Consider the following 27703-nt stretch of genomic DNA (forward strand, 5'->3'; position numbering starts at 1 on the left):
GTACTTGCTTCTTATTAGGTACATAAGTACTTACTTGATTTAGTTTTTAAAGAATTTTCTCACTCTAAGTGCTCTATTTCCTAACTCTGAAAAATGCAAATAAATGAATTTTGCCTGCTATATAATACTGCCCCAGGGGATCCAACCTGCAAGTTGAATTGCAGTCAGGATCAGGAGAATGTAGCACTTTGTGGAATCATCTAATACTTATCTTGAATTTGCATATGCAGGAGCCTATGGAAAGATTCTTACCTGAAATCTCCCATTTAGATACTCTAGTTACAGGATTACAGGAATAAACTGGAGAAGAATCAATATTTTTTTGCTTTGTGTGGTTTTTTTTTTTTTGGTTTTGGTTTTGGTTTTTGATGTCTTTCCTTTACAAGTCAAACGAATTGCTTTGAAAAAATTTAAACTGAGTCCCACCAGACTTTCCTTTTTGGAATTCCCATTTGTGGTTTCAGTTGCATCTAGGACCAGCTCCAGTAAAGCTTTACTTCATCCTACCATTTTCTTCACCAGTTGAAATGCTGCCATGCCATACCCTTTGTCCCACCACCTCCCATTCCAATTATGGAACCATATTCAAATTAACTCTATCATTGTTCCTGGTAAAAGTGTGCCCCTATATATCACTATGGCTCTGCTCATCAGCCCTGTTTTCCAATTCAACAAATCCCTTCATTTCCACCCCTCCCCTATATGTGGCAGTCTCATCTATTAGAATGTAAGCTTCTTGAGAAAAGAGAAGAAAATTCTTGTCTTTATCTTTGTGTATATATATATGTATATATCTTCAGCACAATTCTAAATGTGTAGTACACTCGTAATTTACATATTTTCATTTATTTATTCTTATATGTTGAAATTGGAATGCTGGAGAAACTGAATAAGACAGAGATTAGAGAGTATTTAATAACTTATCAAATGGAGAGATATACTGGGACTAATGGACCCATGTTTGGTCCCAGGGCTAAATGAGGCTATGGTCTTCAAGAATCCAGCAAACAATCAGAGTTCTCAATGACATATACACGTGGCTCAGCTGCAGAGGGTAGGCTGAGGCAGGGGCGGGAGTCAGAGCACTGAGAGCTGGAACGGGACTGACAAGGTGGGGTGAGCCTCTGAAGAGGGGATGACATAATCAGGGGGAGGCACCCTGGACATGGGGAGAGGCATCTTGATAAGATAAGATATCAGTATCTGATATTCTAATAGCTTGGGATGGGGAGAGGTATTCTGATGTTCTATCAAGTATTCTGATAAAGAGGGAGGGGAGGTTTTGCAGAACTGAGAAGCAGGGAAACTGAGGCAGGGCTGGATCAGGATAATTAGAGAAACTGAGTCAGGACAATAAAAGAACTGTGGCATAACATTCCACACTCTCTCGCTTCCTTCCATTTAATTTTCTTTGCCCTGAATTGTAACTTTTCCAATTGTTCTTCCTCTTTTCCTTTGGCTTTAGGGGTTCATATTTCCAAATCTATAAGCTTCTTTACCATACTAATTAAATCATTTTCTCTACCTTTTTTCCCTCTTGTCCCTGTCACTCTCCTGCTCAGCTTTTTCATTACTTGTGTTCTCTGGTTCGGTTTTCTTGGGGATCTCTGGGGGCAGCCTTTGTTTCAGTTCAGTAATCACCACAAGAACAGCCAGGGGTTTTATTATCTTCTTCCTGGGGCTGCTCAGCTTTCTGCAGAGCCTTTCAGACCGGACTTGGTCTCAGTGGGGGAAGTGCAGGGGGCCAGTCTAGCCACCAGGAGCCTGACTGAAGGTGAAATGAATTTCTGTCTCCTTGGCTCCCGAAAGCTTCTAGTGTGCTTGTCCTCTGTGGCTCTCAGTCCCTTATGTGTTCCACACTGAGTATAAACCAATCATTATATCTCTTTTTTTTTTTTAACTTTTTAATAACTTTTTATTGATAGAACCCATGCCAGGGTAATTTTTTACACCATTATCCCTTGCACTCACTTCTGTTCTGATTTTTCCCCTCCCTTCCTCCACCTCCTCCCCCAGATGGCAAGCAGTCCTTTACATATTAAATAGGTTACAGTATATCCTAGAGATAATATATGTGTGCAGAACCGAACAGTTCTCTTGTTGCACAGGGAGAATTGGATTCAGAAGGTATAAATAAACCAGGAAGAAAAACAAAAATGCAAGCAGTTTATATTCATTTCCCAGTGTTCTTTCTTTGGGTGTAGCTGCTTCTATCCATCCTTGATCAATTGAAACTGAATAAGCTCTCTTTATCGAAGAGATCCACTTCTATCAGAATACATCCTCAAACAGTATTGTTGTTGATGGGCATCCATTCATTTTCCAGCTTCTAGCCACTACAAACAGGGCTGCCATAAACATTTTGGCACATACAGGTCCCTTTTTCTTCTTTAGTATCTCTTTGGGGTATAAGCCCAGTAGAAACACTGCTGGATCAAAGGGCATACCCTTGATAACTTTTTGAGCATAGTTCCAAATTGCTCTCCAGAATGGCTGGATGTGTTCCACCAACAATGTATCAGTGTCCCTATTTTCCCACATCCCCTCCAACATTCCACATTATCTTTCCCTGTCATTCTAGCCAATCTGACAGGTGTGTAGTGGTATCTCAGAGTTGTCTTAATTTGCATTTCTCTGATTAATAATGATTTGGAGCATATTTTCATATGTCTATAAATAGTTTCAATTTCTTCATCTGAGAATTGTCTGTTCATATCCTTTGACCATTTATCAATTGGAGAATGGTTTGATTTCTTATAAATTAGAGTCAATTCTCTATATATTTTGGAAATGAGGCCTTTATCAGAACCTTTGACTGAAAAAATGTTTTCCCAGTTTATTGTTTCCCTTCTAATCTTGTCTGCATTTGTTTTGTTTGTACAAAAACTTTTCAATTTGATATAATCAAAATTTTTTATTTTGTGGTCAATAGTGATCTCTAGTTCTTCTTTGGTCATAAATTCCTCCCTCTTCCACAAGTCTGAGAGGTAAACTATCTTATGCTCTTCCAATTTATTTATAATCTCATTCTTTATGCCTAGGTCATGAACCCATTTTGACCTTTTCTTGGTGTATGGTGTTAAATGTGGGTCAATGCCTAGTTTCTGCCATACTAATTTCCAATTTTCCCAGCAATTTTTGTCAAATAATGCGTTCTTATCCCAAAAATTGGGGTCTTTGGGTTTGTCAAACACTATATTATTAAAATTATTGGCTGTTTTGTCCTTTGAACCTAACCTATTCCATTGATCAACTAGTCTATTTCTTAGCCAATACCAGATGGTTTTAGTAACTGCTGCTTTATTATATAATTTTAGATCTGGTACAGCTAGGCCACCTTCATTTGATTTTTTTTCATTAATTCCCTTGAAATTCTTGACCTTTTGTTTTTCCATATGAATTTTGTTGTTATTTTTTCTAGTTCATCAAAGTAGTTTTTTGGGAGTCTAATGGGTATAGCGCTAAATAAATAGATTAATTTAGGTAGTATTGTCATCTTTATTATATTTGCTCGCCCAATCCAAGAGCATTTAATATTTTTCCAGTTGGTTAGATCAGACTTAATTTGTGTGGAAAGCGTTTTGTAGTTTTGCTCATAAAGTTTCTGGTTTTCCCTTGGCAGATATATTCCTAAGTATTTTATACAATTTAAATGGAATTTCTTTTTGTAACTCTGTTGGGTTTTGTTAGTGATATATAAGAATGCTGATGACTTATGTGGGTTTATTTTGTATCCTGCAACTTTGCTGAAGGTGTGGATTGTTTCTAATAACTTTTTAGTAGAGTCTCTGTACTCTATGACCATCATATCATCAGCAAAGAGTGATAATTTGGTTTCCTCATTGCCTATTCTTATTCCTTTAATCTCTTATTCAACTCTTATTGCCAAAGCTAGCATTTCTAATACAATATTAAATAGTAACGGTGATAGTGGGCAACCTTGTTTCACTCCTGATCTTATTGGGAATGGTTGCAGTTTGTCCCCATTACATATGATGCTTACTGTTGGTTTTAAATAGATGCTACTGATTATTTTAAGGAAAAGTCCATTTATTCCTATACTCTCAAGAGTTTTTAATAGGAATGGATGTTGGATTTTATCAAATGCTTTTTCTGCATCTATTGAGATGATCATATGGTTTTTGCTAATTTGATTATTAATATGGCCAATTATACTGATAGTTTTCCTAATATTGAACCAGCCCTGCATTCCTGGTATAAATCCTACTTGATCGTGGTGTATTATCCTGGGGATGATTTTCTGTAGTCTTTTTTCTAATATCTTATTTAAAATTTTAGCATCAATATTCATTAGGGAGATTGGTCTATAATTTTCTTTCTCTGTTTTCAGCCTACCTGGTTTAGGTATCAGTACCATGTCTGTGTCATAAAAGGGATTTGGTAGGACTCCTTCATTCCCTATTTTTTCAAATAGTTTATAAAGCATTGGGACTAACTGCTCTTTGAATGTTTGGTAGAATTCACGTGTAAATCCATCTGGTCCTGGGGATTTTTTTTTAGGGAGTTGATTAATAGCTTGTTCTATTTCTTTTTCTGAAATGGGACTATTTAAGCAATTTACTTCCTCCTCTGATAATCTGGGAAGCCCATATTTTTGGAGGTAGTCATCCATTTCGCTTAGGTTATCAAATTTATTGGCATAAAGTTGGGCAAAGTAACCCCTTATTATTTCTTTAATTTCCTCTTCATCAGTGGAAAGTTCTCCCTTTTCATTTTTAAGACTACTAATTTGATTTCCCTCGCTCCTTTTTCTAATCAGATTTACCAAAGGTTTATCAATTTTATTGGTTTTTCATACAACCAACTCTTAGTTTTATTTATTAGTTCAATAGTTTTTTACTTTCTATATTATTAATTTCTCCTTTTAATTTTCAATCATTATATCTCTAGGAAATCATTATTTGTTGTAGGATTAAATCAATCATACTGAACTTAGAGTACTATTAATCACCATGCTAAACTAGATAGCCATTGTCTTATCAATTCCACTTAGTACCTTGTAAACATCCTTATTTCAAGTTGAGAGTTCTGGCCCAAAACAATTACTAGTGTTAAGGAATCCTAGAATTGAAAAGTTCAAAGGGACCTCATTGACCAAAGCATATGCAAAAGATATAGATATATTTGTGAAGAACTATTATAAATACCATAGAAAAAAGCAAACTAGTCAGCTCTGGATATAGATATATTTGTGGAGAACTATTATATATACATATACATACATACATATATGTGGGTATATGTGTTTATGTGTTGACGAGATGGAGTGAGATCTCTTAAGACAGTTGTGAAAATGGAGCAAAGTTTCATCTACCTCTGAGTTGGAGTAAGCCTGAAGGTCTACACTGACTCAAGGGCATACCTAAGTCCCCTTCCTGCTATCTTCCTGTGAGGGATAGAAAATCCTATCCAAAAATGACTACTCAGAGACCTCTGGAAGTAAAAAGCAGAAAAGTTGTTTATTCAATTAATTCTCATGAGATGAGCAATTCCACCGTGAGGAGGTAAAGAGAGAGAGCTCACGGTAGAAGGGCTAAAGAAGGGGATAAGGTATACAGTTTTTATAGGTTTTAGTTACAAAGGATTACATCATGAGTTGGAGAACATTAAGAAATAGGTGCCCCCCCCTCCCAACCCCTTAATTGGATGTTATTCGTGCCAAAAACAGATTTCCTAATTCCGGGAGGAACCATACATCAGGCAACTAGTTGTCTAAACACTGATAACTGGAACAGCGATAAATGTCATCATTCTAGGTTAAATACATATATCTAAAATCTAAGTGCATATTGGCTACTACTCAACATACTTAGGTCATAGAGACCTAGAGAAAGTAAAAAATATAGAAGAGGAATTTAAACGTCCTTGGAAGTTCTTCACCTTATCTTTACTACACAGAGTTGCTGGAAGTTCTTCAACTACACACACACACTCCCATGACATCAATTTCTCCCTACTTCAATCAAATATGGGCAACCATGTACTTATTGGCCAAAATTCAATTTCCTGGGTAGTTCCTGCTTTTAGAATGTAAGACCCTCAGCCAATGAGGATGATGGTCAGTGGTGGGAAGGATATTTGCATTAGGGAGTATTTAAAGTGTAAAACCTGTCCCAAAAGGTGTCTCCTGCTTTCAATTGTTTGCCAAACTGGAGGGAGGCCTGCCTCTTGGGAGAATGTACAATAAACTTTTGTTTTGCTCCTAGAGATGTCTCCAGCTTTTTATTAAATGGTGACCACTCACCATTCTGAGCCACACATGTATGCGTGTATTTTGTGGAGAACTATTTAAAGTGATGAAGATGTGCTTGTGAAGGGTTCAGAAATAAACAGTACTTTGGGAGAGCTGAAAGTACCCAGAAGGTTTAGCAAAATGGTTAGTGCTTAATAAATGTTTATTGCCTTCACCACCCCCACGCCACACTCCCTGCCATATCCTCGAAAAAAAAAAAATCACGGAGAATGATTCCTCATTATTATACTTGCACACACAAAAACGAGTCTTTTGGGTTTTGGGTCAGGTGGCATAACAGCTTTGCCTGTCCAAGCAAATAAAATGGCCTCATTTCCTTCAGCTTTAAAATGAAGGAATGGGAAACTAAACTAAAATCTCTAACTCTAAACTCTCCAAGTGTGAAACCCAGAGAAATCCGGGAGAGGGAAGCTTCCTTAGCATATCCAGGACATTACATTATCCTCTAGGAGGCGCCAGTCCCTGGGAGATACATATTGCCCAGAGGCTCCGCCCCCTCAACCGATCGCCTGCGCTATGTACGCTGGGAATTGTAGTTTTCCGTTTCGCGTGGTAAGCCCAGGCCCAAGAGGCCGGGGACTCACTTTCCCAGCTTATTGCGCGGCCCCAGGTGCTATCTGGGTGATTAGAAACCGGGAAAAATGGCGGTCCTTCAGCGACGTTAAGGCCGCGTTGAGCGGTTCAGCTCCGGTGTGGTGAGTCCTGGGCCCTGGGAGCAAGAACGGGATTGGGCCTTCTTGGGAATCAGGAACGAGAATGGGACTTGCGAAGGCGCCCTGGGATACAGGAAGCTCAGGAGTGTGGGGACGGGGTATATCCCCTATCCGAGGGGATACTCTTGTTACCTGCTTGCATCCTTGAGGAGCTGCCTCCTCAAGCGGCAGGGGCCGCTTCCGCCTCTGACGCGTTCTGAGGTCTGCGGAATGGATGACTTGCATGAAAGGATCCTTTCCGCTACCCTCCAGCCCAGGGTCCGGGAGCGGCCGCTGGAACTGTGATCATTCCCCGTCTCCCTCCCACCGGGCCGGGCCCAGTATCCAGCCTACACTAGGCTGGTGTTACTATAATTACTGCGTGCAGAGCCAAGGCACTCTACTGGGCACTGGGGGTGGGGGGGAAGGTAACGGGGAGAGGGGGGGAAGCAGAGAAACAGGGTGAGAGGGTAAAAGTTCAGATCCAAAAAGACTTTCTGGAGACTAGTCTAATGGGGACAGTGGCTCATAGCACAAATAATTAATCACGGATAAGTTCATTAGAAATCTAAGTGGGCAAAAAGACTTCCCAGTTCCATCTGGGAAGACTTAAGGAAAACACGGTCCACTTTTCCAACTCCAGAAAGCTATAAGGGATGGCCCTCTAGGATAAAGGGGGGGGGGGGAAGGATGTAGGGGAAATTCAAAATAAAAGATATAAGTAAAAACCTACTTAATACAAAAACAATTGCATCCCCTCACCCCCACACCCTCCAAAAAAGTATAGGTGAGAAAGATGGGTATAGGGAAGAACGTGGCCAAAAAAACTGAGAGCTCCATAAGGGATGTCAGAAGGGCCAATTTGATAGGAACAGAAGTTGAAGAAAGTGATAATTACCAGACAAAGGAGTTAGAATATTGTCTCTTGGGTTGCAGTAGAGAACCTTTGAAAGGTTTTAGCCAGAGGAATGACATAACAAGGAAAGTTAGTTTGGGAGCAACATAAAAAAATACATTTGAAAGAAATGAGAATAGGGTTAAGATGACTTCTCAGGCTGTTAATTGCAAAGCCCAAATCAGGAGATACTCTATTAGGAAACAACTCTGGAGGAGTTATCATATAATCCATATTTATCTAAAAATGAAGTCACAGGTCCAATGCTTATCTTATTTGTAAAGTATTGCTGTCACTATATACCTCTCGTGACATGTATTACATGCAGGTATATTACATTCATATGTATAATAAAATGGGCACAAAAGTGGAAATTTTTAAAGGATGACAAACTTTATTGATACAAAAAGCCTTTTAAGGGGCATATTTAGTGACCTAATTGTGATATACCTTATTATCTTTAAATCTTGGTTTAACACTGTAATTGTTGAAGGTTCTAGAAGTTCACTGTATTTTAATATTAGCTTTTAATGACACATAAAAAGAGCTTAGTTAGATATAGTGATCCAGATAGATATATCATTGCCTGTGCTTAGGCTAAATCATGGCATACATTTTTCAGTTCCTTCCACCAATCATGCAAACATTTTTGTTGAAATTTGGCTAGTAGATTTCATCTTTCTTTGTAGTGATCACTTCTTGCAAGCTAATTATCCTCAACTCCTCATTCTTTCTCACCCCTTATTTTGTATGGTTAACAAATGGATTTAAAACCCACTGAAACTTCACTTGAAAGGTTTTTAATAAGTTAGAAAATTTTGTTTTCAGTTTTTTTTTTTAAGTGTGCAAACATGAGAGATTTTGTAAGTAGCAAATTATCTTTTTGGACAATAAAATTTAAGGTTGGTTTTTTTTTTTTTAACGTTTTGTTTTATTGTGACACCTTTATACAATCATTAACTAATATCAATCAGTAAGCATGTATCAAGCACTCACTATGTACCAGGATCTGTTTTGGCTCTGGAAGTACAAAAAGTGAAGCAATCTCTATTTGCAAAGAAGTTTATGTTCTATTAGGGGAGACGATAAGAACATGTATTATAAGACTTTGCAAAAGACAATAAATACAAAGTAGGGAGAGGATACACTAGGAGTTGTAATTAGGAAAGGCTTCACGGAGAAGCTGTTGAGTTGCTCATCATCCTTCATACTCTAAAAGGACCAGTGACATCATAATGTTAGAGTTGAGTGTGTTCCACTGTGGCTGATCAGTCTATTATGTGCTTGGAAGGCTCTACACAGGTCAGGCCTACAAATATTGTGCATTTCATGTTTCTTTTGTACTATTGTCATTTTAGTTTTGCTAATAGAGCACAGTGTCTTTATTGTGAGCAGTCCTATACCAATGTCTTCCTTGTCCCACTATTGATACTATAGTTTTTCAGAGAGACTTTTAGAGTAGCCTTGTACCACCTCTAATGTCCTCTATGTATTTGCCTTGCTTGAGTTCTTGCTAAAATAGTCTTTTAGATAAATGTAATTTGGCATTAAGATATAGAGAGTTGGAGTATTTGACAGCTCAGCTCCAGAAAGGATCTCATTGTCCAGTATCTTATTTTGCCAGATAATCTTCAGAATTTTCCAAAAGAAGAGAGGGATTCTTATAACTCTTGAAGGAACATGAAGTGGAGAAGAGAAAATGCATTCCAGGGACAGCCAGTACAGAGACTTGGAGATGGAAGATGAAATGTCATATTTGTGAAACAGACTGGATCTCACAATGCAGGAGGGTAAAGCAGAAAAAGTAGCATAGGACAATGTTATGAAGGGCTTTAAATAGAGGAATTTACATTTAATTCTAGAGAAGATAAGCTGCTGGAGTTGATTGAGTAGGGGAGTGACATAGTTTAGATCTTAAGGACATATCACTTTGGCAGTAGTGTTCAGGATGGGCTGAAGTGCAGAACAGTTTGAGACAGGGAGACTAATCAAGAGACTTTCTAGGTGAGATGTGATTAAGATCCGAACTAAGATGGTTATTGAATACAGATACCAGAGTTGGGTGTAAGGTGTTGTAGAAGTAGAAAGGCTAAGATCTGGTGACTATGTGGGTGAAGGAATATTATCTAGGATAACTCAAAAGTTATGAACTTAGAAGACTGGAAAAATTATGGTACCTTTGACAGAAATAGGGAAGTTTGGGAGAAGGATAGATTTGGGGGAAAGGATGATTTCTCCTTGGGGCCTGTTGAATTTGGATTTTTTTTTTAAGTTTAAAAGGTTATTTTTCTCCAAATACATGTAAAAATATTCTCTCCCTCTCAAGGAATTGATATAGTTATATATGTGTGATCATGCAAAACATATTTCTATGTTAGTCATGTTATAAAAGACCAAAACAAAAACCTAAGAAAAATAAAGTAAAAAAAAATGTATTTACATCTGTAATGAGACTTCATCAGTTCTTTCTCTGGGGACGGGTAGAATTTTTGGTCAAAAGCCTTTCAGAGTTGTCTTAGATCATTGTATTGCTAAAAACAACTTAAGTCATTCACAGCTGATCATCTTATAGTATTACTTTTACTTTGTACACTTCTCCTGGCTCTACTCATTTCATAAAGTCTCTCCAGGTTTTTCTGCATGTCTTTCATCATTTCTTATATTACAATCATTAATCACATATTGTCCAGCTATTCCTCAATTGATGGGTATTCCCTCAATTTCCAACTCTTTGGTACCAGAAAAGAGCTGCTATAAATATTTGTACATGGTTCCAAATTGCTCTGTATAATGGTTGAATTAATTTACAACTCCATCAGCAGTACATTAGTGTCTCAATTTTCCCACATCTCCAACATTTATCATTCTCCTTTTCTGTCCTATTGGCCAGTCTAATAGGTGTGAGATAGTATTATCGCAGTATTGTTTTAATTTGCATTTCTTCAAACAGTAGGGAATTAGAGCATTGTTTCATAAGACTATAGGTAACTTTAATTACTTTACCTGTGCCCACTGTCTATATATACTCCTAATGTTCTAATGAGAAATTTCTTATTAGCTACAAGCATCATCTTCCTATGTAGGAATGTAAACAGTTTGACCTTATAAAGTCCCTTCTCATTTCCCTTTCCTGCTTATCTTTTTATTGCTTTCTTGAGTCTTATATTTGAAAGTCAGATTATCTATTCAGCTCTTGTCTTTTCATCAGGAATGCTTCAGAGTCCTCTATTTCATTTTATATTCCATTTTTTCCCCCTGAAGGATTATACTCAATTTTGCTGGAAAGGTGATTCTTGGTCATAATCCTAGGCCCTTTACCTTCTCAAATATCATATTCCATGTCTTCCGGTACTTTAATGTAGAATCTTTTGTGATCCTCACTATAGGATCCATGATCCTTGAATTGTTTGTTTCTGGCTGCTTGCAATATTTCTCCTTAACCTGGAAGCTCTGGAATTTGACTATAATAAAATTCCCGGGAATTTTCATTTTGGGATCACCTTCAGAAAGTGATCAGTGAATTCTTCCCATTTCAATTTTAACCTCTGATTTTTTTTTTTTTTTAATCATGGCTTTCAAGAAGTCTTATTTCAACTTAGATTATCTCTCCTGTGTCTGTTTTCTAGATCAATTTTGTTTTTCTGATAAGATATTTCACATTGTCTTCTCTTTTTTTTATTCTTTTGGTTTTGTTTTATTATTTCTTGATGTTTTATAAAATAGAATTATTATAGACAAACATTATACAATGTTTTTATAGAATAGCTTCCATTTGCTCAGTTCTAAATTTTTAATGAATTATTTTCTTCAATGAAGTTTTGTGCCTCCTTTTTCATTTCACCAATTCTTTTTTTTTAATGAGTTCTTCAATGAATTTTTGTTTCTTTCTTTGCATTTGGCCAATATTGCTTAAGGAGTTCTCTTTAGTGAATTTTTGTATCCTTTTTCCATTTGGCCTATTCTGTTTTTAAAAAATTTTAAAGTACTTTTTGGTGCTTCCTTTACCAAGTTCTTAACTTTTTGCTTATTTCACTCTTATTTGCTTATATCACTCTTATTTCTCTTCCCACTTTTTTCTTTTCCCTCTCTTCATTTAAACAATCCTTTTTTAGGAGCAGCTAGGTGGCACAGTGGATAGAGCACCAGCCCTGAAGTCAGGAAGACCTAAGTTCAAATCTGCCCTCAGACTTAACACTTCTTACCTGTGTGGCCCTGGGCAAGTCACTTAACTCCAATTGCCTCAGGAAAAAAAAATCCTTTTTTAGTTCCTCTGTGGCCTTGAGACCATTTTGTATTTTTCTTGAAGTCTTTGGATATAGGAACTTTGACTTTGCTGTCTTTTTCTGGGTGTGTGTTTTGATCTTCCTTGTCACCATAGTAACTTTGTGGTCAGAATTTTTTTCCTCGTTGTTTGTTCATTTTCCAGCCAATTTCTTTTAACTCTGCTAAAGTGAAGTTCTGCTTCCAAGGTGAAGAGTGTGTTGTCCCAAGCTTCAAAGATTTTGTGCAGCTGTTTTCAGGGATCTGTAAGTTTTCAATTTTTCTAAAAGCTATATGATCTAATGAGAGGTTTGCTTACTACTTTTCTGGCTTATGCTGTGATCTGGGGGTGACTACAAGCACTCTTTTCTACCCCAGAACTGTGAGGAGGGTTCCTGCTTTACTGAGGCCAAAAGCTCTGGTGTACTAGTGTTCCTCCTTACCTTAGGACTGCTGCCTAGGACTGCAACCTGGATCCAGATATGGGCAAAACAAAGAGTCCTGCCTCAGTGCAAGCAAAGAGGCCTTTGTAATCTACCTCTGACCAGTTGTTTAAGCTTACTATCTGTGGGCTGAGGTTTGGAAGCAGCTGCTGCAAATTTTTGATTTATTTACACTCAAAGCCTGCTCCTGTTTTTCTGGGGCCTGGTCTACACTAGTGCAGCCTGCCAAACTTTTAAGTTTTTTTGGATTCAAATATTTTTTCACCTCATCCTTTTGTGGGTTCTGACACTCCAGGATTTGTTTAAGTTTTTTAAAGGTCTTTGAAAGGGTTTGGAGAAGAGCTTGGGCTAGTCCTTGCTTGTCCCCCACTTCTACCCGACAAGATGGAATCATTTTTGAGATATCCAGGTTGAAATGTCCAGAAGGCATCTGTCAACATGGGACTGAAGCTAGAGAGACTGGAATGAGACTTGATAAATATATCTGAACATTTCAAGGCATATTAAAAAAAACTCAGAGTGACGGTTATTGATAGTGGATGTGTTCATATTTCAAATTATCTTATTTATTGTTTTTTAATTTGGGTAGAATCTTGTCAGAGCTGAGTTTCATTTGTTAGCTTGTATTCTGAGGAATGGTTTAGTTAGGCAGTCAATAGCCCAAAGACTGAGTTAATTCACATTGTTCTTTGGTGTTGCTACTTTCCCTTTGTTTACTTAAATTTCAAGCAAACATTGTATGTTATATTGTCTTTGCAGACTAGCTTTTAAAAACACATGTTCATTTTGTGAAGGTTCGTTTCCTTAAAATTAGATAAAATATAAGCTCTGGGAGGAAAGAATACTTTTGTCTTTATCTCCATAGGGTTTGCACAGCACCTGGAACTTAGGTGTTCCTTGCTTGAGGATTAATAGTGTTGATAATGTACATTTATTTTACCAGACATATATGGAAACTGCAGTTTCAATATGCTGCAAAGGAATAAACAAGTAAAGGTACTACCCTCAACTCCCTGCCATCTGTAACTTCAACTCTCCTCTTGGAATGCCTATCATTGCTGACATTTGACTAACATAAAGAATATTAACTATTAGCAAAGCTTACTTTATTTTCTTAGATAAATATAAATAGAATTTCAAATATTTTTTCAATGCACATCTTGCTTTGGAGATTGATGATTTAGATATCAGGTGATAGTGAGTACTGATATTTAAGGTAGATGTAATAGAAATGAAAAAGGGGGACAGCTGAGATATTAGAAAGTTAGAAAAGTTGGTAACTTAATGATTACAAAAAATGAAAGTGGGAAAAGAATCAAGGAATCAGTATGACTTAGGAATATTTATTTAGTGTTTTTATAGCTCTGGAGAAAATAGTCTAAAAGCTCTGCTTGGTCAGGGACACAACGCCTCCAACTTAAACATGAGCATGGCAAGGACAGAGGCAGCATCACAGCTTCTTTGACATTACTTAGCCCTGTGGAACAAAGACTACTTCAAACAGGGAGAAAATCCTATGGAGCAGTAACTTCTCAAGAATTTTCCTTGGGGCAATGTAGAGTTATACTTTCATAGATCTAGGTTTGGAATGGACCTCAAAGGGCCTCTAGCTCAAATTTTTACAAATGTCTATGTATAAAATAGAATAATCCCCAGCATACTTCCTTACAGTGTTATCTGGTGACATAGACCATTGAATGATTTTTCTTTTCTTACCCATGGACATTTTTGTGACATAGTTCTGTCCTGCACGTTGAATGTATGGCATGAAATGAGACTGTCACAGTTTGAGTGGGTTTTATAGACTTTAAGTGGCATTTGGAAACACTGTGGCATAAAATAATAGAATAGTGAATAAAAGTGGCAATCTTGTTCTCTTTAGGTTGGGACTTGAGCATACCCCAGGCAGAAGGGGAACAGAATCACTTTTGCTCAGCCCTTCGATGAGACAAGGTAATGCAGACAGGATGGCAGTTGGACCAGACTGTGAGATCTGTTTGGTCCTAATAGCAGTATTACTTTCCAAGTCTTAGGTCCTTGAGAGAGTGAGATCTGTTTGAGTATGGGGACTAAGACCCCAGGACTCCTTGTTCCTGCATGGGACTATTTTCTTAGTCTGAGCTAAGGTGAGTTGTAGCATTCAAGACCAGGGTTTGTTTTTTTGTTTGTTTGTTTGTTTGTTTTAAATTATCAGTATTATAGATTGTAATTCCAAACCTCTAAATTTTTCTTTAGATTTTGGTAACTGGATGGTAGAGCTGAGTTTGGAGCCAGGTAGATTAGAATTCAAATCCTGCCTTAGCCACACAGCCTAGCTATGTGATCCTATGCCCATTATCTAACCTCTCTGAGGTCTAATTTTTTCATCTCTAAAATGGAAATTAAAAAAATATATACAATAAAATAGAAATAAAATTTAACATCTACCTCACAGGGTTGTCACAAGAATCAATAAGATTTTATATGTGTCTGTTTTACATACATATATACACACATGTCTGCATGCACACACAATATTTTTATAAACTATAACTATTATTATTTTTACTTTTTCCTCTCAAGCATTCCCTTTAGACCTTAAGACATGTTATTCAGGTCCAAATAGGGCTAATATTGTCCTTAAATGTCCAATTTGAGGTGTTTTTGTGGTTCATTAGTACCATGTTTCCTCACCACTACTCCTTGTCCATTAACAGATGGCAGGAGAGTTGACTGATAAGAAGGATCGTGATACATCACCTTCCAAGGAAGAGAGGAAAAGGTCACGGTCTCCTGATAGAGAGAGGGAGAGGGACAGAGATCGAAAGTCTTCCCCTTCCAAAGATCGGAAACGTCACAGGTCAAGGGACAGACGACGAGGAGGCAGCCATTCCCGTTCACGTTCCAGGTCCAAATCCACAGAAAGGTAAATGGGCCCAAATGTGGGGGAAAGAATTGGAGATTCCAACTCATGTCCAATATAGACTTGGGATGGTTCCTGTGACTCTACATTGTATTTACCAAACAGCTCAGCCTAGGATAAGTGCAATAGGCAGTCAGCTAGGCTATATCAAAAAGGAACTGGGGGAGTGAGGCTGGAGATGGAGAACCTTTTTTAGCATTTTTTGTAAGTGTACTTTTGAGGCTAGAAAATTTGGATGTTTCAGAGGTCCACAGGTAATACTATTTTGTGTTAAATTTATATATGTTAAAATGAAGATTCAGAACCTCTTATGGAAAGTAACACCAATGGAAATTTAATTCAATAATATTAAGTATCTTATATGTACAAGCACTACACTAAGTAATTGGAATGTAAAAATGACATAGTCTCTGTCCTAAGGCAGTTTAGAATACAGAATTGTTTGTTTGGTGTAGCACAGCACAAATGAGATGATACAAAGATTTCTGTGAATTATATTTTGTTGCTGTCTACTTTTTTTGTTGGAGGTCCAGAGTGGGGAAAATTGCAGATTTCACTGGAATAAAGATTGATTAATATAATACACACTCATTTCAGTAAAATAGCCAGTGATTTTACAGCTATTAAATCATTATTAAAGATGTATATGTGACAAATTTTTGTGTTGCTCTTTTTATAACTTTAAAATTAAAATAAATTATTCTTTTAAGAGGTAAAATTGTGTTCAAACTTATATTAATAGAGATGATGAGCAGTTTCAAGCTTTGCCTAAAGTATATATGTGCCTAAACCCAGTTCTACTTCTACACATTTCCTTACCTTTATCATAAGTCATCCTGTAGTTACTACCATCACCATTTAGCTCTTGTTTGTCATTTGGCAACTTTTTCTCTCTCAGTATAACAGATTTACACAGCTCCTTTAGATCTCAGCCATAACTTCCTTTAGAGTCCTATCTCCATGGTTGAGTAAATTGTGGTATATGAATGTTATGGAATATTATTGTTCTGTAAGGAATGACCAGCAGGATGAATACAGAGAGGACTGGCGAGACTTACATGAACTGATGCTAAGTGAAATGAGCAGAACCAGGGATCATTATATACCTCAACAATGATACTGTTTGAGGATGTATTCTGATGGAAGTGGATTTCTTCGACAAAGAGATCCAACTCAGTTTCAATTGATAAAGGAGGGACAGAAACAGCTACACCCAAAAAAAGAACACTGGGAAATGAATATAAACTGCTTGCATTTTTGTTTTTCTTCCCGGGTTATTTATACCTTCTGAATCCAATTCTTCCTGTGCAACAAGAGAACTGTTCGGTTCTGCACACATATATTGTATCTAGGATATACTGTAACCTATTTAACATGTAAAGGACTGCTTGCCATCTGGGGGAGGGGGTGGAGGGAGGGAAGGGAAAAATCAGAACAGAAGTGAGTGCAAGGTATAATGTTGTGAAAAATTACCCTGGCATAGGTTCTGTCAATAAAAAGTTATTTAAAAAAAAAAAAAAAAAAAGAGTCCTATCTCCCAATTCAAAGAATGTTTTTTTAGGATAATGAGGAAAAATACTGCTTGAAGTAAAGGAAAACAGGAAAAAAAGAATCTTAGTTTGAAGTAGAATGCTGTAAATGATTCCTTAAATTTATTCTTTCAGGGAAAGGCGACATAAAGATCGAGATCGAGACAAAGATAGGGATCGAAACAAGAAGGATCGGGATAAGGATGGACATAGACGAGACAAGGACCGTAAACGATCCAGGTATCTGAGAATGGAAAAGGGAATGTGGGTGAACTCACCTGACCTTTTGCTTTTGTGTAATGAATGGCCTTCAGTATATAGAAAAATAGATTTAAATTATTGGCACATAACCTTCCTTCTTAATTTGCAGAGGTAGGGAACAATGAGTATGGAACATTTCCTATACTTTTACATTGGTTGATTTGTTTTTTTTGAACTTTTTCTTTTTCTTTGTAACAAGGAATGGCTTGCTGAGGAGGAATAAGTCTCAGAAATTAAGGCAATGTAAAAATATGAATTAGCAATAAAACTGTGTTAAAAATCAACAAAGCATTTAACTCCATAGGTTGGTGACTTTGTTCACATATTACTTTTTATTAAAAAGGTATATGAAATTATGCTATGATTGCTGCTAAGCTCTACTTATTTAGTATTTTGCTCTTTCTGTGAATGTTTCTGCTTCTGATCTTCTTTAGCTACATGCCTTGCCCTGAGATCTCTGGTCAAAGGGAACATTTTATTCACTTTCTTTGCATAATTTTCAATTGCTTTCTAAAATGGTTGGACCAATTTGCAGTTCTCCCAACAAACATTAATGTACCTATTTCTTCACAGCATCTCTGACCTTGACTTTTTCCATCATTTATTATTATTGCCAATTTGTTGGATATAAAGTGAAACCTCATTTTAGGAAGAGTTTTTTGTTTTGTTTTGTTTTGGTTTTTTACATTTCTTTTACTGTTAGCCATTTGATATAGTGTTTCATATGATTGTGAATAGTTTGAAATTCTCCAAAATTTATCTGTTTTATTTTTTAAAGTCTATCTCTTGTTTGATTAAGAACATATTGTGAAAGTTACCTGATTTTTTTCTAATTGTTTTTATAACTTGATCTTTGATAGTTACATCTAATGTCCATTTCAAACTTAATGTGGACTGCTTGCCATCTAGGGGAGGGGGTGGAGGGAGGGAGGGGAAAAAAAAATCGGAACAGAAACGAGTGTCAATTTAATGTAATTATTAAATAAAAAATTAAAAAAAAACAAAAAAACAAACTTAATGTGGTATATGTGCAAGGTATTGGTCTAAACTCAATTTCTACCAAACTGTTTTCTTTGAACAGTACTTGTCAAACAGAGTATTCTTCCTCAAGTATTTTTATATTCCTAGGTTTAGCAAATACTGAGTTAACTACATTTTTAAAAAAATTCTTCTTATACAGTCTTTGACTTTATATGTAATTTTGAAAAAATCAAATCACAAACCTTTTAAATATCCTCGCCTGACCAGAGTTAGCATTTTGCCCATTTTTGTTATTGTAATGATTTGGTGTCTCAATTTATTCACAAGTGAGTGAGAAATGAGACTGTCTCAGCTTTTTCTTCAAAGTGCTGCCAAGCCCTAAGTATACAAGACAAATTAAGAATGATATATATTTTAAAAATGCTGATATTTTGGAGATTATTTCAGATTCTTCATAGTTTAACTTCAAGTGGAAGATTTCAGATGAAAAAGAATGAGGCTAAGAGGAAAGAGGGAATATTTGTTAAATAAATGGGGAAAGGACTGCAAGGGGTATTGTGGGAGATCTAAGAAGTCATTTATGTTAGTTTTGAATCACTTACAGAGAAGAAAGTTGTTGGGGTTTTTTTCATGCCTACAGTTTGGAGAAAATAGCTTTGATATTTTAAAAAGGCAATAGAGAACTTATTTCCCCATATTGGGTTAGCCTCAGGGAAGAAATTCAAGTAGAATAAAGAACAGATTCAGTCCATGTTCAGCTATAGATAAGGCAACGTTATTTTGCTTGCCATGATTCCTTTGAGAGTTGATTGATAGGCAGGTGGTGTTGCACTCTGATTCTCCTTTGACTTTCCTATCATACCTCTTCTGCAACTTAGTCTGCGCTTCATAAGTAAAGGACTTGAGATAAGGCAGCAGTTCAACCTTTTCTCTTCCCCTCCTCTTGAAGCTTATCTCCTGGCCGAGGAAAAGACTCTAAATCCCGGAAGGATAGAGATTCTAAGAAGGATGAAGATGATGACCATGGAGAGAAGAAGCCAAAGGTAAGGGAGTGAAGCTGGTCCTTTCTTCATTGCCTGCATTGCTTGGTCCTGAGAGTCTTTGTGGAAAAGAGAGTTTAGTCTGCCAACAATGGGTGTTCTTTATGTGTGTAGGCCCAGCCTTTGTCTCTGGAGGAACTTCTGGCCAAGAAGAAAGCTGAAGAAGAAGCTGAGGCTAAGGTGAGAATTTAAGTAGATGTTTCTGCCCCAAATACTGTGCACAGAACTCTGGGTTCACCCCTTTCCTTTCTCGTAGCACTCAGCACACAAAGGTGTGCCTTTACTGACTAGGCCATTCCCTTTTACAGCCCAAGTTCCTCTCTAAAGCAGAAAGGGAGGCAGAAGCCCTCAAGCGGCGGCAGCAAGAGGTAGAAGAGCGGCAAAAGCTGATTGAGGAGGAGAGGAAGAAAAGGAAGCACTTCCAAGACCTGGGCAGGAAGATGTTGGGTGAGGGTGGATGGCAAGAAGATATTTGGGCCAGATGAAAGAACAGATTTACCATGCAAGCATGGTTCTGCTTTGCTGGAACTGCATTTTCCTTCTTTTTTCATTTGTTTCTGTGCCTATTTTCCCATGTATTTCCTAACTCTTCCTTTGTTTTCTTCCTGTGTATTCCTGTGTATAGAAGACCCACAAGAGCGAGAGCGCCGAGAACGAAGGGAGAGAATGGAGAGAGAAACTAATGGTAATGAGGATGAGGAGGGGAGGCAGAAGATCCGAGAGGAGAAGGACAAGAGCAAGGAGCTCCATGCCATTAAGGTATCTATCTGAACTCACCAATTTCTCACTGAGAAAGTATAAAAGGCCGGTGGAACCCAAGCCTCACAGGCAGAGCTCTTTCTTCCTGGCAGGAACGCTATCTGGGTGGCGTGAAGAAGCGGCGCCGTACAAGGCACCTCAATGACAGGAAATTTGTCTTTGAGTGGGATGCCTCTGAGGACACATCCATAGACTACAACCCATTGTAAGTGGCTTTGGATTCAAACTCTTGGTCCTTCTACATGTAGATGCTCCTAAAAACGGTAGAGTGGGAACAGTGAGAATAATTCAGTAGCAAATTGGAGCTGACTGATTGCAAGTCTGTTCTCCTGGGAACTCTGGTCAGGAAGAGGAACCGGTTTGTCACTCTTCTAGCTTCCTGACTTGCTAGCTGAATACCTACTTATCTTGTATTTTCCCATTCCCACTCCCAGGTACAAGGAAAGGCACCAGGTGCAGTTGTTAGGCCGAGGTTTTATTGCTGGTATTGACTTAAAGCAACAGAAACGGGAACAGTCACGTTTCTATGGAGACCTGATGGAGAAACGGCGCACTTTGGAAGAGAAGGAACAGGAAGAGTAAGTGGCCAGTGCTGAGGGTAAAAGGGCGAAATATAATGCTCCCCAAGAAGGGGATGTGAGATTCCTGATTCTTCTCCCAGGGCACGACTTCGAAAACTTCGAAAGAAAGAAGCCAAGCAGCGCTGGGATGACAGGCACTGGTCACAGAAAAAGCTGGATGAGATGACAGACAGAGATTGGCGCATCTTCCGGGAAGACTACAGCATTACTACTAAGGGCGGCAAGATCCCCAATCCCATTCGCTCCTGGAAAGATTCTTCACTGCCCCCACATATTCTGGAGGTCATTGACAAGTGTGGCTACAAGGTCAGTGGATCCAGTGAGGTCCAACAGAACTCTGCCTCCTCCCCATTTGTTGTCTTTTCTGGCTAGCTGGGCATTCGTCTTCAAAAAGCTTTGGTCTGTTGGCAAAACAGTCTCTTTCCTACATCCCTTGAACTTAGAATCTCACTCAGTGAGTGTGTCCTCCACCTCAGTACCAGCCCAGGCAGAGTTTTCCTTTATGGACTCATTGATCCTTTCTTGGGCCTCTACAGGAACCAACACCCATCCAGCGCCAGGCAATTCCTATTGGATTACAGAATCGTGACATTATCGGTGTGGCTGAGACTGGCAGTGGCAAGACAGCAGCCTTTCTTATCCCTCTGCTGGTTTGGATCACCACCCTTCCCAAAATTGACAGGTGACACCTGATGGAGTAGGGGAAATTTTATTCTGAGAAAAGGTCAGAGGCAACAAATGAGCCTTCTGAATTCTTTTTTCTGCCTCCTCAGTGAGTAGGCCTCTCTTTAAACATGGGTCCATTTGGGGGTTCTTCACTGCAGAAGGTCTTAAGTGAGGTCCAGAGCAGAAGAATAGAACTGCAGACAGGTTTGCAGAAGTATAAGATTTTCTTGTTGGAAAGGGGCTTCTCCTACAGACAAGGAAATTAAGGCCCAGAAAGGTTAAGTAGGTTATCCAGGGTTACTTAACTAGTGAGAAGAATTGTGAAGAAAACTTAGTTTTCCTAACTTCTAGTCCAGTTCTCTTCACTACTACTTGGGCATGGTGAAAAGAGCTGGGACTGTATACACTGTAGAGGGATGATTTAATAATTGTTTTTTAGTTTGTGAAGGCATATCAAGTGAACTGCTAATTTCTGTTTATCTTAATGTCTGAACAAAAAGAAATAAAGTAGAGCAGGAGAGATTTAGTTTAAACCTTGACTGTGCATGGTGTGAAATACTGGAATAGCTGATGAATAAAATTTTAATGTCTTCTGTTCCAGTGACCTCAACAGTAGGAGAAACTTTCTTCTTCCTAGGGTAAGGCCAGGCCCATCCTTCCCAGAGACAGGTGAAAAATTAAAGTTGGAGAGCCCTGCTAGTCTCCAGTATGACTCTCAGTACCCTTATTCTCCAGCTTCCCTTAAGGATGATTGTACCTCCTTAAGAAATGGGGAAAATGACAAATGGTTTTTTATAGCGAAAGGACTGAGGTTGATGGCAACAAATGGTTTCATTTGTCACAGGATTGAAGAGTCAGATCAGGGTCCTTATGCGATTATCTTGGCTCCTACTCGTGAGTTGGCCCAGCAGATTGAAGAGGAGACGATCAAGTTTGGGAAACCCTTAGGTATCCGTACCGTGGCTGTAATTGGTGGCATCTCCCGTGAGGACCAGGGCTTCAGACTACGCATGGGCTGTGAGGTTGGTTTGTTTAGCCAGAAAATCAGTCATCTGGTTCAGGGGAATCTCCTTTGTATGATACTTTGATTCTCATTTGAGAACTCTTTTCGTAGGTATTTAGTGGAATTAAGAGTATTAAGTTTTATTAATTAAACTTTATATACCTGACACTGACACTATATATACCTCTAACCTCCCTCTAGGAATAAGTTTGCAAGTTTGAAATGTGGTTCTCCTCCCAAAGTTGGAGAGGGAAGCATGAAACATCTTTTTAGAATTAGGGTGCTGAGGTTTAGTCTTTTTATGATTACCTGTCCATTACTCTCTTTATAGAATTCCACTGTTGGAGTCCAACTCCTGTAGTGAGATGAAGGATGTGACAACATACTGGGGCCAGGTAGAGAAGTCCTGATTATGGACTCTTTGAAGTTTATTGATCAGAGAGACAAATATATATATATACCTCAAATGCTTATAGGTTTGATACAAAGTACACTTTTAAAATTCCTATAGCCTAACAAAATCTACTATCATATAAATGATTAAACTTCTTAAGCCCCGGATCTTCTTACTTAGACAGTAAATAGTTGCATCAGAGTAAAGTTTATTACACCATTATCTTAGGTATCTTTCTCCCAAATACCCTTAGTCTCCTTGTGGACATTCTTTCCTGTCCTAAATTCAGAGGTTTAGCTTTTAATCCAAAGAGTAATGTTTGCATTTTGCTTCGGTCACTGGATTATTAATTTATTATATTGACATGCAGTCTCTGCTATTTCAGTAAGGGAGTTTTAGTGAGCCAAGTTACTGTAAGACTCAAAACCTGGAATAGAATCTTATCTCCTGGCCCTCTACATTCCACCATCATGTGTCATTTCCCCTTTGCAAGTTCCCTTGGATCTTATCTCTGCTCACCCTCCTCACTTATTTAGTCCATTCTTTCTCAGAGGAATCTGAAGTGGGGTTTTTTTTTTTTGTTGTTGTTGTTGTTTTTTTGGGGGGAGGGGCAATCATTTTCTGGACAGACATAGTTTGGGCTGAAATGCATCAAGGATACCTGTCCCAGGATTGATGTGCCATTCCTCAGGAAGAAACTGTAAATGGGAAGGAAAAGAAGAGAATGAATGTCTTCTTGCAGATTGTTATTGCCACTCCAGGAAGACTGATTGATGTGCTTGAGAACCGTTACCTGGTATTGAGCCGCTGTACCTATGTAGTCCTGGATGAAGCCGACAGGATGATTGACATGGGCTTTGAGCCAGATGTGCAGAAGATCCTTGAACACATGCCTGTTAGTAACCAGAAGCCAGATACAGATGAAGCTGAGGATCCGGAGAAGATGTTGGCAAACTTTGAGTCAGGCAAGCATAAGTACCGCCAGGTAAGGCTGGATCTCTGGACAGGGCTCAGGGTTTGGGCATGCTTCAAGAATCTGCTCCATTTTGAACATGCTTTTTTGCTCAAGTTGGAAGCAGAGAAAACTATTAACCAGGCATGATGCTGTGGTGGTGAGGACATGATTAGGTAGTAGTTTGGGAGGCTAAGACATTTAATCCAGATCTTTCAAGAGTTTTTCACAGTCTCTTCACAGATTAACACTTTATCGCTATCATTAATCCTGAAGGTCAGAGTTCCATGAAAACCCTAACATTTTAAATGAAACGTTAACAGAACTTTAAATGAGATTATGGTTTTCCTTTCATTTTAAAACTAATCTTGATGCATACCAGTATAGGTCCCCATCCTAGGTTAAACTATCAGGTAGGAGTAAAAGGAAAAGGAATTGAAATGGTAGTCTTGTGTTTCTACAGACAGTCATGTTTACAGCTACTATGCCTCCAGCAGTGGAACGTTTGGCCCGTAGTTACCTGCGACGTCCAGCTGTGGTGTATATTGGCTCTGCAGGCAAACCCCATGAGCGTGTGGAACAAAAGGTGTTCCTGATGTCAGAGTCAGAGAAAAGGTACAAAGGGCAATGTGATGAGGGTAAGATGGGGTGGGAAGGGACTTTTATGATAGCTCTCATCTGAGGTTGTAGACACCTTAGAATATTGATAGAAGGCATAGTGAGGAAGGGAGTAGGATGATTGATTTCAAGACTCAGTGGTAAATTGGGGTTCTTTGCTCTGCTATTTTTCCTTTGGCAGCTATTCTAGGCAGGCTTGGAGAGCCTAGATTGGGGTAAAAAAGGCCATTCATTTCAGACACTTTTCCTGTGGCTCTGGGTCAGTGGGTTAGAGCCTTTTACTAGTCTTTCTTTTAACCCAGGAAAAAGCTCTTAGCAATATTGGAACAGGGTTTCGACCCACCTATCATCATCTTCGTCAACCAAAAGAAGGGCTGTGATGTGCTGGCCAAGTCCCTAGAGAAGATGGGGGTGAGTGTTATGGAAAGAAAGAAACCTAAACTTCTGGACCCTAGTCACAAATGATAGGATTCTTTTTTAACATTTTTCTGTCTCTTTTTCAAAATCCTAAAAGCCAAGGAAATTATAATGAGAATCATCTCAGGGTCAGGGAAAAGCAAAATCAACCTAGCAGTATCAACCACATCAGTCTATGGTTGAGTCAGTGCTACACAATTTCTCCTGTCAAGGGCCTGGGGATGCAAAATAGAGTGAGCCTCTTAAAAGCCCAGAGCTCTGGATGGGCTTAAGTTGCACAGTCCAGGCTCCTTCTCTCCAGTGGTGGTGATTGAGTGTAATCCTTTCACTGAATGTTTTAATTCACCAACTCAATCATATGTATTTCCTTGTATTTCCCATCTCCTTTCCTGAGTGATCTCTTCATTATCCCTTCTGCTTTTTTTCCTGTGTTTACTCCCTCTAAGCCAAACACTCCTCAATCTGTTCTCCCCTATATGTATTCTGGTTTTACAGTTGTTCTTTCTCATAGCACAGCCTCTGAGAATGCTGTCATATTGTTTTTAGTTCTCCTGCTTTCTCCTCCAAATTAGTGGCTCTTCTCTTCATCCTTTCAGCAATTCTTCTGTTGTTTTCTGAATGAAGTACTCTCTTCTGACCTTACTCCTCTCTCCACAGTACAATGCTTGCACATTGCATGGTGGCAAGGGGCAAGAGCAGCGTGAGTTTGCACTCTCCAATCTCAAAGCTGGTGCAAAGGACATATTGGTGGCCACAGATGTAGCTGGTCGTGGTATTGATATTCAGGATGTATCTATGGTCGTCAACTACGATATGGCCAAAAATATTGAAGGTAAGGAAATTAAGTTGCTTCAGTCCTGAGTGTTCCATGACAGCCTTCTAAGCCCTTTGACCATTTTTTATGTCTAGTACTCAGTATCAAAAGCTATCATCTACAGGAGGTCCTTATCTCCAGCTTTTCCTGCTAAGACCGGAGTTTGCTCCTCACCCTAAGGCCACTTTGAGCCCTTTCTCCTACCTTGTCTTGCTTTCATATCCCAATGATCTGTGCCCATGTCCATGAGGGCAGGGGTTAGGGAGTGGGGAAGAGAATTAGTGTGCTTAGGGTGTATAAGCAAGAGTGGGACAAAGGTAGTGGGGTATTAGAAGATAAAATCTTAAATTCTAAATTGTGGGACAGTTACTGGAAAACGAGGTGCCCAGAGGACAAAGAGAGGATAAGCTCCAGATGTGGGAAGAACTTGTAACTAGGATGGTAGTCTTCAGATAGCACTTAGATAAGAGATAGATTCTGGTGAAGCAGACTTGTACTTAATTATAATCTCTCTAACTCTCCAGATTATATCCATCGTATTGGACGTACAGGGAGAGCCGGCAAGAGTGGCGTAGCCATCACTTTTCTCACCAAGGAGGACTCTGCTGTTTTCTATGAGTTAAAGCAGGCCATATTAGAAAGTCCTGTGTCATCCTGTCCTCCTGAGCTGGCCAACCACCCTGATGCTCAGCACAAGCCAGGCACCATCCTCACCAAGAAACGCCGTGAGGAAACCATCTTTGCTTAACCCACAGTCCTTTCCCTGGATGTCAGAGATGTTGTGGCTTCCTGTTGCTGGCTTCTTTGGGCCTTTACATCTTTTTTTTTTCCAGCTTCCACTGATAGAGGCTGATGAAGCATTTAAGACCATCCTGCCTAATCCCTTGGGCAGGCCCCAAAGCCTGTGATTAGGGCCATAAGGGAGGCAACAGAAGGAGGAGTGATGCAAACAACCAAAAACTCTGGCCACACCATAGCCATCAGTGGGCTCTCCTAGGATAGTAGAGACTTCCTTCTAGCTCTCACTTGGGCTTTGGGTTGGCATTTTCCTCTAGACTATCAGGCCCACAAGTGCCTGGATAGACCCTTTTTTGTCAGTCTTCTGATTGCACTAGCCACAGCAGCATTGCCTGGAATGATCTGAGGGTATTGATACCACGAAGGTTCTTTGACATTGGCAGCTTTTCTTCGTGGTCACTTTGATCACCTTTTCCTATTTGGTTTATAAAGCAAGTCAAAAGCTTCCAACCTATATATAACTGCTGTGCCAGGGAGAAAATAATCCCCCTGAGTATCTTTTTTTTTTTTAAACAAATGTTGTGAGGTCACAGTAGGACTGGCTGGCTGGCTCTCAGTTATAAGTGTGAACAATTCTGTTTTCTATACTTTGAGATGAAAATTTGTATGTTCTGGGAATAAATATATAAACATGTATGTGTTTAGTCTGTCCCAGGTCATAATTCATAGAAATAAAAGAAAAATCTAAATTTCTAGATAAATGTGGTTATAGTATGGGAGAGCAGGGCTTATTCACTAAATTCATTTGGGATAGAAACTCTGGGCCAGTGGAAGAGTTGGGAAATGGAACTGACACTGAAACCCAGGGAAGATATGCACCAGACTGACTTACGAGCATTCACTGTTTGCATGGGAGTATTTTATGTGAGAAAAGTAAGATAGCAATGATGTCTTCTGCCCTTATTTCCATGATTACACTGAATATCTTGCAGGGAGCTTGTTGATATTTTTGAAATGTTGGGCTGTTTTATAGATAGGACCATGATCGTGTAATATTGTCCTTTAAGCCTCAGGTCCAGAGTTCATTGCCCCCAGGGAAAGGTGGTTCAAGCTTCAGGGAAGCAGGGGCAAGATTTTATTTCCTGGGCAATAAGTGCTTAGAGCCAGACTTATGCTGGTACCAACAAGTCAAGACAAAAAACAGGTATGACTTATAATTGGGAACCTAAGCTAAAGACTTAGCATCATACTCCTTCACCACAACAACTATTCATTATCAGTAATCTACCCTTACCCATTGGAAGGGACTAGACAGATTCTAAAAGGGGTTGGAGTCATGACTAAGGAAATATCTTAGCCAAAATCTCAGTGCTAAATGGGTTTTGGAAACTGTCTAACCCAACTCCCAGAGTTGGAGGACCAGATAGATGAAATGATTTGCCTATGAGTTAAGCAGTATTATCAAGACAAGTGTAGTGTGGTCC

General features: G+C 38.7%; 1 protein-coding gene across 4 annotated transcripts; it reads left to right on the forward strand.

Annotated features, from left to right (window-relative positions):
* Positions 1 to 6838: 6838 nt before the first annotated feature.
* On the forward strand, positions 6839 to 26915 carry DDX23 (DEAD-box helicase 23). 4 transcript variants are annotated; one of them, XM_052001522.1, is made up of 19 exons: positions 6839 to 6969; positions 14447 to 14517; positions 14592 to 14690; positions 15261 to 15469; positions 17131 to 17235; positions 19187 to 19280; positions 19392 to 19457; positions 19586 to 19724; positions 19903 to 20036; positions 20129 to 20241; positions 20471 to 20614; positions 20698 to 20923; positions 21154 to 21299; positions 22128 to 22305; positions 23423 to 23665; positions 24096 to 24247; positions 24553 to 24661; positions 25325 to 25499; positions 26006 to 26915. In XM_052001522.1, exons 4-19 carry the CDS (start codon positions 15261 to 15263, stop codon positions 26227 to 26229), a joined length of 2457 nt encoding a protein of 818 aa, XP_051857482.1. In that variant the 5' UTR covers positions 6839 to 6969; positions 14447 to 14517; positions 14592 to 14690; the 3' UTR covers positions 26230 to 26915. The 4 variants fall into 4 exon arrangements, with proteins under 4 accessions (XP_051857482.1, XP_051857481.1, XP_051857480.1 ...); XM_052001521.1 differs by lacking the exon at positions 14592 to 14690; XM_052001523.1 differs by lacking the exons at positions 6839 to 6969; positions 14592 to 14690 and adding an exon at positions 12370 to 12387.
* The last annotated feature ends 788 nt before the right edge of the window (positions 26916 to 27703 follow it).

Source organism: Antechinus flavipes, chromosome 5, assembly GCF_016432865.1.
Source record: "Antechinus flavipes isolate AdamAnt ecotype Samford, QLD, Australia chromosome 5, AdamAnt_v2, whole genome shotgun sequence".
NCBI classification, from domain to species: Eukaryota; Metazoa; Chordata; class Mammalia; order Dasyuromorphia; family Dasyuridae; genus Antechinus; species Antechinus flavipes.

Bases quoted from the DNA above. Each gene is read 5' to 3' on its own strand.
- DDX23 (XM_052001522.1), top strand. From the start codon at position 15,261: ATGGCAGGAGAGTTGACTGATAAGAAGGATCGTGATACATCACCTTCC. The intron at 19,458-19,585 runs GTGAGAATTTAA...TCCCTTTTACAG, and splicing joins AAGAAGAAGCTGAGGCTAAG to CCCAAGTTCCTCTCTAAAGC. The intron at 22,306-23,422 runs GTTGGTTTGTTT...GTCTTCTTGCAG, and splicing joins GACTACGCATGGGCTGTGAG to ATTGTTATTGCCACTCCAGG.